This window comes from Colias philodice, chromosome 14 (genome assembly GCF_061535455.1).
Source record: "Colias philodice isolate Cphi_HAF_F1 chromosome 14, ilColPhil1 Martin Lab GWU primary, whole genome shotgun sequence".
In the NCBI taxonomy this organism is placed as follows: domain Eukaryota; kingdom Metazoa; phylum Arthropoda; class Insecta; order Lepidoptera; family Pieridae; genus Colias; species Colias philodice.
The window spans coordinates 1,824,528-1,834,288 of NC_143099.1; the positions used below are offsets into that span (position 1 = coordinate 1,824,528).

Below are 9,761 nucleotides of genomic sequence, written 5' to 3' on the forward strand. Positions count from 1 at the left end.
GGGGTATAGAATCAAAGGCAGCTATATCCACAACAAGTCATTTTTTAAACTGTGAATGCCATCTTATTCTTCATACTATTCCACATAAGTTCACAAAATTGTTTGGTACCTAAAACAGCTAAATCCCAGCCAAATTCCCGTTTAAAGAATCGGTTTAGAATCAAAGTCAGCTAAATCCACAGGGTTTGGAAACGAACACAGCTAGAATTGAGCTCGGCCAATCACAGGCATCCATTTTCGTAATGACAAGATGGCGGATTTCATACTGAACCGTGTTTGCGTGGGTGTGATTTTTATCGAAATTAAATAGGATTTTGCATAGTTTTCTTACTAAAAACGTGTTATACGACTAGTTAAACGTGTAATGGAAGTGCCTGTAATAGAAGCATTGCCAGGGAAAGGAAGAAAGCGCAAAAGACAGCCGGAGAAATGGAAGGCGAACAAAGCGAAAATTGACAGGTAAGCCTAGTCTAGTGATGTACTTAATCCGATGGAGTTCGATAGAATTTTTAACAAAAGATACAATTTTTTAAAGAATAGATGGAAGAGGTATATATTCTAGGTTTAACATTACCTATAAGTTTAATGTTGTTCAGTTCGATTTCTATCAATAGATGGGTCCATTCCATTAAGGGTCCCGGGGATTATAGTGTATTGGAATTTAGGCGATAAGCTGACAACCTATAATTAAAGTACGTTCAGCCTGAAGCGATCGCTCTTTGTACCTGCTGCCTAGGCGCGTGCCGGCGCTTGTCAAAGGAAGCCGTCGCCGCGACACGTTCTGAACGAATATACTTTAAGCAATAAACTTCCACCTTCCTACCTTCAAAACTTTGTCAGACGTCGTATAAACTATCTATGAGATCGGTGACGCTCTGCCCACACCGTAAGAGATATAGGCGTCGCTATTTGTTTTGCAAGTATTTCATCTTAATGAAAATTGAATAGGCTAAAACAGTAATGGTTACGTTTGTTTTGTTTCACAGGTACTCGTCGCCATCTTTGCCTGAAAACATAACCTGCAATCATAACACAAAATCATTTGCGTGTAAACAATTGAAAATACTAGATCTAGTGCATTTTCACAGATCGTTTTACTCAAAACCCAACAAACAACATCAAGATGCGTTAATATTGAAGTGCTGTTCGGTAAAAAAAACAGCCAGAAAACGGCCTGTAAAAAACGTAAGAAAAAGCAGAGCTTTTTCGATAAAATATGCAATTTACGCAAAATCACTTAAGAAAGCCATTCCAGTTTGCCAGAAAGTATTTCTAAATACACTTGGGATAACGAAGTATCGTGTTCAGTTCGTCATGCAAAACTTCTTTGAATCTGGTCGGGTTCCTACAGAGAAAAGAGGCGGTGACCGTAAGACACAAAAGTTTGCAGCACAAAGACAATCAGTTCATAGTTTTTTAAAGTCTTTGAATTGCGTTGAAGCACATTATTGCAGAGGATCATCGCAGCAACGTAAATACCTACCTAGTGAGCTCAATATTAAAAAAATATATAAACTTTTTAAACAAGCACATCCAAACAGCCCAGTCAAATCATCTTACTTTAGATCTATCTTTAATCAGGATTTTAATCTTGGTTTTGGGAGTCCAAGGACGGATGTGTGCTCGAAATGCCTTGAACTTCAAGAAAAATTGAAAAACGAAAATGATACATCAAAGAAAAACCTACTGATGATAGAGAAAAGGATACACAAATTAAGAGCACAAACATTTTTTAAACTACTAAGGGAAAAAGAAGGGCAAATGATTACATTCTCATTCGATTGCCAAAAGAATTTAGTACTTCCGAAAGTGCCCGACCAGAGCTGTTATTACAGCAGGCAGCTGTATTTGTATAATTTTACAATAGTCCAAGGATCATCGAAAGATCCTTTAAATAAAAACACTACATATGCATACATCTGGACAGAAAATGAATATGCTAAAGGTTCAAACCAAATTGCTTCTGCTGTATATGATAGGCTCAACAAAACTGACCTAACTGATGTAACCCACGTCCGTTTAGTGGCAGATGGATGTGCTGGCCAAAATAAAAATTATATAATGATTTCCATGTGCATGCGATGGCTTTTAGAAAACCGTCATGTAAAAAAAATGGAACTAGTGTTTCCCATCACAGGCCATTCTTTCATGCCTCCTGATAGAGTTTTCGGGAATATTGAAAAACAAATCCGAAAACTTGAGGTAATCACATCGCCAGAAGAGTACATCGCTGTAATCAGTGAACACTCTACAGTCACGCAACTACGTGATATACCCGTGCTTGACTGGAAAAGTTCAATAAATAGTATTGTTAAAACACCGGCTCAAATTCACTTCAAGATTTCTCAGTGCAAAAGATTTATTCTTCGAAGATCCAAAAAACAAGGAAGTGTGTTGGTACGTGGTGAATTATATTACAATTCTGACACGGGAAACCCCAAAAGTTTGTGTAAACCAGGCAAAAGAGCTGAGGATATACGACCAACAATAATTCCTAGCGGCATACAAGTGAATCCATTAAAGTTGCGAGATGTCAGAAACTTGCTTCAAAAACACTACGGTGACTCTTGGAAAAACCTGGCACATTTAAGATATTTTCACGCCCATTTAGACGAAGATGAGCTGCGGCTATTAGAAGAAAGGGGAGTTGAAGAGAACGATACTGTAGAAGATCTATGTGAAGTTCAAGAAGAAGGAGAGAATTTAAGTATATAAAATTTAATTCATAATAAAAATGATTTTATAAAAATGTTCTTTTATTTACTCAACTAGCTGACCCGGCAGACGTCGTTTTGTCCAGTAATCAATCCAACACCTACGCTACACCTACCCTATACCTGCCCTATACCTGCCCTACACCTACCTTACCCCCTATGTATTATTCTGGGTCTTCAGCTACCTACATACCAAATTTCATCGTAATCTGTTCAGTAGTTTTCGCGTGAAAGAGTAACAAACATCCATCCATCCACAAACTTTTGCCTTTATAATATTAGTAGGATTATAATTCGGTATCAATTTTTAAGCAATCGACGTGATAATAACGAATGCATATTTTCATTTCATTTTGGATAGAAAATCCTTAGATAAAGTTTAACTGCACATCACTATTCCTGTGACGTCATCACCAAAGAATTGGTATCAAAAACAGCTATATCCATTACAATCAGATTCAAAGACAGCTAAATCCTTTTGTTGGTATCAAATACAGCTAAGTGATTTTAAAATTATCGCGTAAAAGTTTTAATTTGGATTGGTTTATGGGTGTGTGTTGTTCAGTGGTACCAACATTCCTAATACTTTTTTTAAGGCTTTTTTTACACGTATTTCTACAGTAAAAATAAAATAAGACGTTTTTTCTGCTTTATGAAAAAAATGCCTAGGTGGATATAGCTGCCTTTGATTCTGTACCCCTCAAATGCAGAATTCAACTTGCAATATAAGACATAAAGAGGAATCACATTATACAGGCCTATTTAGGAACAATATACATACAAAAACATTAGTCTTTTAACCAATATGCAATGGATTTCGCATTTTACAAGTATACATTCAATTTGATGTTACTAAGAAAATTCTTACAAATTATAACCACCTATATTTAAATAATAAATGTTTTAACATATAAATTTAAAACTAAGTATAGAGAATTCATTATATCATCACAGAACACATAATAAGGAGAACTAAACGAATTCACAAATAAATCCCTCAACATATTCTAAATAAAATACTTATAAAATTAAATAACAGTTTTTACAACTTCTCTCAGTTATATAAAACCAAGTAAACAAAAATATTATAAAAAATATTGCTTTTTTTTCTATGGTTTCTGATAAATATACCAAATGTCATAGAAATGGCAACCACTCTTAAGAATGTATAAGTAATTAAGTAATAACCTAAGGAAAGATACATTTTAAAATAAGTTTTATAACAAAATAAATTGAAAATAAAGAAATAACAAACATTGATTATGAATGTAAGAATTAGAACAATTTCCTAGCTATACGTCTTTATGTATTTGTTTTGGAATTAGCTATTATTTGTATTGTATTCGTATTGCACATTTTTCTTGATAGTAATGAAAATTGTAATTTATACTTTATCCAGAAAACAATTGAAACCATAGACACATAGCTTTGGTGTTAACTTTATGTGCCAAGCCAGAAGAGAGACAAATATAAATTCACATAAGTTTGCATATTACCTTTAAACATAAATTATAACATCTGTTAGGCTAATGGTCCGTTACATAAGTTATCAAACAGCATAAGTATTTAATCACTGCAAAAAATAAGCTCATGTAACATATTTTACTTTATATATAGCAAAATCTTTTTTATGGCAGTATTACATCAACCTATTTATCTCTACATAATAGGAGTTTACAGAGACCATTTCGATAACGGTCAATTATTGGAATTTTTAAACCATTACACTCATTCATATTAAGTGTTATTTTTAACTATTTATATGTATAAGCATATATACAATTAGGAATAATGATTGCAACTAAGATGCAATTTGGAAATTACAATGCTTGTAGTTTATTTTTAATAACACAGGTGTACACAAATGAGTTATATTATAAGGATATTACCCATAAATGTGCACTAACTTGAATACTATGCAACTTCTAAAATTCAAAATTAAAATAGTATAAAATTGTAGTAGTTTTTATGTGACTGACATTTATAAGTGACTGGAACAATATTTGTATAAGCAAATCCATTGACCACATGTGCACATAGGTATAGACCTATGTGCACTATGTGATAGATAGCTATCAATTAAAAATACACATTAATTTTCAATCAATAATTAAGACTGATAAATAAAGAGACCTATTTCTTTCAGTTAGTTTTATAATCCAATATTATTAGTTTTGCAGCAGTTATTAAGAAAAAATCTGTAAGTTTGATCATAGTGTTAAAACTTGCATAGCATTCAAGGTTTCCTATTTACACGAAAGAAGAACCTATTTAAATACAATAACTCACATCTCTTACTAATTACGCTTACGTCTAATGGTCAATGGTTTGTGCAGATAAAAATATTTGAAATATCACATTAATTTTCAATTCGGCAGTACGTCTAAATCACATTTACGAGAACACATCGATGGGGCGCGGCGAGACGGTCAAGTGCGTAGGGCTGGCTAACGGATCTGCGTGAGATTCGTTCCGTTTAGCCTCTATCGTTGCTTGTTTTACAGCCTCTTTGTATGGCCCCCTTTTTTTTTTGTTGAAACGTACCTGAAATGTTAAGTTCGAATTGAAGAAAAACGGTGCTAATTGGTAAAACTATGTTATGACGATTCAAAAGTGCTTTTAGAAGAAGTCTAATAGAATAAATAATGTTTGAGTTTGAGTTAGTTACGGCATGTATAAGTATGAATTATGACCTTAAGCCTGATGAGGCCTGTGTCTCTGCAGTGGCAACATATATGGGCTGATAGTCAAATGTAGAGTGTGAGCTTTTAAAAAACATACAAAAGCTTTATTTTCTCCTAATACTTATAAATGTGAAAGTTTATGAGGATGGATGTTTGTTACTTATTCATACAAAAACCACTGAAAGAATTTTAGTGATACTTGGCAGTGAAATGTGATGTATACCATTGTATCATATAAGATACTAGCTTACCGCCCGCGGCTTCGCCCGCGGCTTCGCCCGCTTTGTCTAAAACCTAATAAATTATATACTAAAACCTTCCTCTTGAATCACTCTATCTATTAAAAAAAAACGCATCAAAATCCGTTGCGTAGTTTTAAACATTTAAGCATACAAAGGGACATAGGGACAGAGAAAGCGACTTTGTTTTATACTATGTAGTGATAGAAATGTTTGCTTTTGCGCAGCTATTTCCTAGTTTAAACAACTTTCTTGCTTAACTGTTATGTTATTGCACATGTTCTAATGAATGAATTTTGGTGAATATCAGTAATACTTTGTTACACATGTGATACAAATGCATGGAGGTATTTTAGTAAGGACTAATCATAATAGTGGCGAGGGTATTAATGCAGTGTTGATGGGCTAAATATAAAATACAATATGAACCTTTAAGTCAGCCTTGGCACATGATAGTCACTGTTATTATTGGTTGAATACACATAGAATAAATCTTACAAATAGCAGTACTATAAAGGCACGATTATATATTTATGTTATGAACTAATAAATTAATTGTATCCAAAATTTGAAAAAGAGAATAGGAAAACAAGTTATGTGAAAAAATAAATGCAGATAGCTTTAAGCAAACGAAATACCTTATAGTCTTCTAAGAATGGGCATAAACTATCACATGGCATGAGGGATGATGTTGTAGAAGCGAACCATGCAACATGAGCTCGAGATGTAGGTGTAACACTTAAAACCCGGCCAGGCCACCAGGGAAAGCCGACAACCTTTCCCCAAACTATATCACCAGGCGAGACTCTAAGCAACTGCCCACCGATACCTTCCGAATCAGCTGGGAAGTCAGGAACCGTCTCACTCTCACAATCATCAGACATATCCTCACGACATTCATAGGAATTACTGCTCAGTCGGCGCAAACTTATTGAAAGTTTTTGCTTTAAACAACTATCTTTTATATTGTTAAAATAATCATTTGAATCACCGTCACTTTTACTCGAGTTTTCATCACGTTTTCTAGGAACTCTGTGCTTCTTTTTGTGTTTGACTTTATGTTTGTGTTTCTTTTCTAGAGGGTCAGATGGGGGGCTTTTAGCGACATTGTTTCTTGGTGATAGTGCACCAATATGTTTTGGTGAATGATTATTCCATGTTACAGGTTTTACAGCAGTTTTCTTAGCTTGTTTTTTAGCTTTTTTCAAAGCTTTCTTAACTGCTTTCGAACCTATTTTTATAGGCTTAGACATATCACATGATACACCGGAATCCTCATTGAAGTCGCCGTTTAGAGGTGGTATTTTAACGACGGTCCCCTCACCCTCACCGAAACATATTTTGAGAGTTCTTGCACTAGAGAAAAGATTGCTAAATGCTGCATCACTGTCTTTGTTATCACCAATATCACATGTATTATCACCATTATCAGAAACACTAACGAAAGCTAGCTCCTGAGTCACTTTTTCACTATCATCACACTTTTCACTTTTTACACCTTTAATTTTTTCACTACCCTTCTGATAAGTTTTTGTTGACTTCATTGCACTCGTTATTTCGCTAGGTTGCAGTCTAGATAGCTTAGGTATCAACATGCCCTTCGTCATCTCTTTTTCTATTTTTGATGAGTCAGACCCTTGCTTAGACGTTTCATCGTCGGAATCTAATTTACGTTTTTTGGACACGTCCACGTTTTCATTGTTTTCATTGCAAATGCCTTGGCAATTAGAACATAGCACTTTTCGAGGTCGCAGCCGCACCGTCATCTTTTGGCGTGGTTGTGGTTTTGTCTTGGGACCTTGCTTTTTAGATTTTTGATCCTCATTGGCATATTGAGGCTCTTGGTATGTAAATCTTTGACTGGCGGAATGTAATTTCTCGTCTTTAGCGGCATTTTTCTCTGATGATTTTGTGAAAGCTGGATGAAGGCTATACACACCGAATGGTAAATTACTGCAAGGAATTAAATATTTTGATTAATTTAGAGAAAATTATACTACAATCGATAAACTTAAAGTTGAGTTATTACACTAATACATACCCCTTATTAGAATCTAAAAGTACACCTTGGAATTTTTTAGTCTCAGTTGAATAAGAAACAACCAGTAAATCTTCTAACGCTTCTTCAACATAAACTAAAATTTGTGAATTCTTTTGAATCGTCATATCGGCTGTTGCTAGAACAGCCGCCATATTATTTTAATTTTACAGACTATTTATTGAATCTGTACGAATAAATTTCTACTTTTATCTGTAGACGACTGTTCCATTCCATTCCATTCGATTCCATTAATCTATTCAACTATATATAGTACGACATAAAAGAGATGAAATTAATTATTTTGGAACTAATTCGTTTTTCATTACCTGGCAACCCTGAATTGGCAATGTAGCTGTCAAGTTGAATAAAAATTTGTTGTTTTTTTCATGAAGTGGAGAATTATTGAGATAAAATTGTTATTTAGAACAAGAAATTTAAATAAAAAAGGAGACATCATGAAAAAGGTTAAACGTAGCGGTGTCCGTGATGTGGTGTATAAAGTTTTTATTCGGTGTTTGTCCGAATTTCAAGCTGGAAATTTATTGACTGATTTGGAAAACGTTTACAAACGTACAGCAGAATATACCGGTGAGATTCCATTTATTTTTGCTCAGTACTACGTAAAATAGAATATTCCATTAGTAACGAGTGTTTAATGTATGTATGTATGGCGATTATTACGTTTTCGCAATTTAATTTGAGGTTATTTGTATGTAAACAAAAACTAGTTTTTATAGTGCGACCAGCACAATTTGAGTCAAGAAGTTATATCCAATCCAACCAGCCTCAAATAAAGTACCTAGTTTAGATTTTACTACATAGTATAGTGATAACTGTTTTCATACAGCTATCTATCTATTAATCAATCAAACCATAAGAAAAAAAATCATATTTACTGTATCATATTTACAGATACTGAAGATGCCCCGTACCCTCTTGCCAGTACTTCGAAACAGAGTGATGATCAGTCCTTTGAAGGAGTAGAATATTTAGATTTTGATGAATTATATTAATGTACAAAATTTATCTACAAAAAAAATAAAAATATGTGGTTTTCAAATCGCCTTGTTTTTTTCTACCCGACGGACCCAGAAAGAGGGTAATGTGTTTGAGCTGCATGTATGCTTGTTTGTTTGTATGTTTGATTCTATGTGCGCCTCTGCAGTCTAAACACTTGACCGATTTTTATAAAATAACTAATTCCAAATACATTTAAGTAAAATTTGACCTAGGTAGGTCAATTAAAATACTAATGTATTTTTGTCTTAAATTACACTATTGCTACAATGAAACAATTATAACGGTTTAAATCGCGGTATTTATTTTAGATTATATTATATAGATTTTTGGATTTTTATTCTATAGTATCAAGATCGCTTGCGTCGCAGTATCAGTGTTGCTATATGAGCGACGGTGGCGCCCTCATTTATTTTCATCTCTTTTGTGTCGCACTGTATTAAATATCATTTATAAATATTATCATTATAATAACTATGAATTTCATTAGAATAATGTAGCAGAGAATCACCAATGCAAACTTAGCACCCCATCAATGGAATTTTGGGTCGAAAATGACCTTGATCGATAGGTCTCCGTTAGGTCCTTTAAGGTCCCACAATTTTTTCGTTAGGTCCCCTTTAATTTTTTTTAAATATTTTTTTAAATTTTGCTTATAAAAAAAATACACTTTAGAATTCCAATTCCAATAGTTTTTTTATAAATATTTTTTTTAACGTGATAACGTTTTTAAAATCGTTTTAGTCGGGTGACATGTTCAGAAACTTGTGTCACACCAAAACCTCACGAGCGCGATCGCAGGTATAACGAGAGAGAGACGGACCGATCTCCCGTCTCATCTTGAGCGCTGGCCGCTGCCACTGCATTATGTTATCACGTAAACATCTCGATCGTAAACCTACTTTACAAACAACCAATTTTTTTTTAATTTTGGGTATAAAAAATTACACTTTAGCACCTCATCCATAGCAAAATTGGCGAATTTTATCAAAATCGTATTCTTTACCGTTAGGTCCGTATAGTAAAGGACCTAACGGAGACCTATCGATCAAGGTTATTTTCGACC

The 9,761-nt window shown here is 33.9% G+C and overlaps 2 protein-coding genes across 3 annotated transcripts; one reads left to right on the forward strand and one right to left on the reverse strand.

The window, feature by feature from the left end:
• On the forward strand, positions 1-2,761 carry LOC149482660 (uncharacterized). Its single transcript, XM_089703344.1, has 2 exons — positions 1-459; positions 987-2,761. The coding sequence occupies exons 1-2, from the start codon at positions 365-367 to the stop codon at positions 2,713-2,715; spliced, it is 1,824 nt and encodes a 607-aa protein (XP_089559470.1). The 5' UTR covers positions 1-364; the 3' UTR covers positions 2,716-2,761.
• A 660-nt stretch (positions 2,762-3,421) lies between these two features.
• LOC149482661 (uncharacterized) lies at positions 3,422-7,862 on the reverse strand. Of its 2 annotated transcripts, none has more exons than XM_089703285.1 (3): positions 7,679-7,862; positions 6,467-7,590; positions 3,422-5,258 (listed from the first exon to the last, which is right to left on the reverse strand). In XM_089703285.1, the coding sequence occupies exons 1-3, from the start codon at positions 7,828-7,830 to the stop codon at positions 5,191-5,193; spliced, it is 1,344 nt and encodes a 447-aa protein (XP_089559411.1). In that variant the 5' UTR covers positions 7,831-7,862; the 3' UTR covers positions 3,422-5,190. The 2 variants fall into 2 exon arrangements, with proteins under 2 accessions (XP_089559411.1, XP_089559410.1); XM_089703284.1 differs by having other exon boundaries at positions 6,276-7,590.
• Positions 7,863-9,761: the final 1,899 nt, after the last annotated feature.

Bases quoted from the DNA above. Each gene is read 5' to 3' on its own strand.
- LOC149482660 (XM_089703344.1), top strand. From the start codon at position 365: ATGGAAGTGCCTGTAATAGAAGCATTGCCAGGGAAAGGAAGAAAGCGC. The intron at 460-986 runs GTAAGCCTAGTC...TTTGTTTCACAG, and splicing joins AACAAAGCGAAAATTGACAG to GTACTCGTCGCCATCTTTGC.
- LOC149482661 (XM_089703284.1), bottom strand. From the start codon at position 7,830: ATGGCGGCTGTTCTAGCAACAGCCGATATGACGATTCAAAAGAATTCA. The intron at 7,591-7,678 runs GTATGTATTAGT...AATTCCTTGCAG, and splicing joins CTTTTAGATTCTAATAAGGG to TAATTTACCATTCGGTGTGT. The intron at 5,259-6,275 runs GTATTTCGTTTG...TTAACATTTCAG, and splicing joins CATTCTTAGAAGACTATAAG to GTACGTTTCAACAAAAAAAA.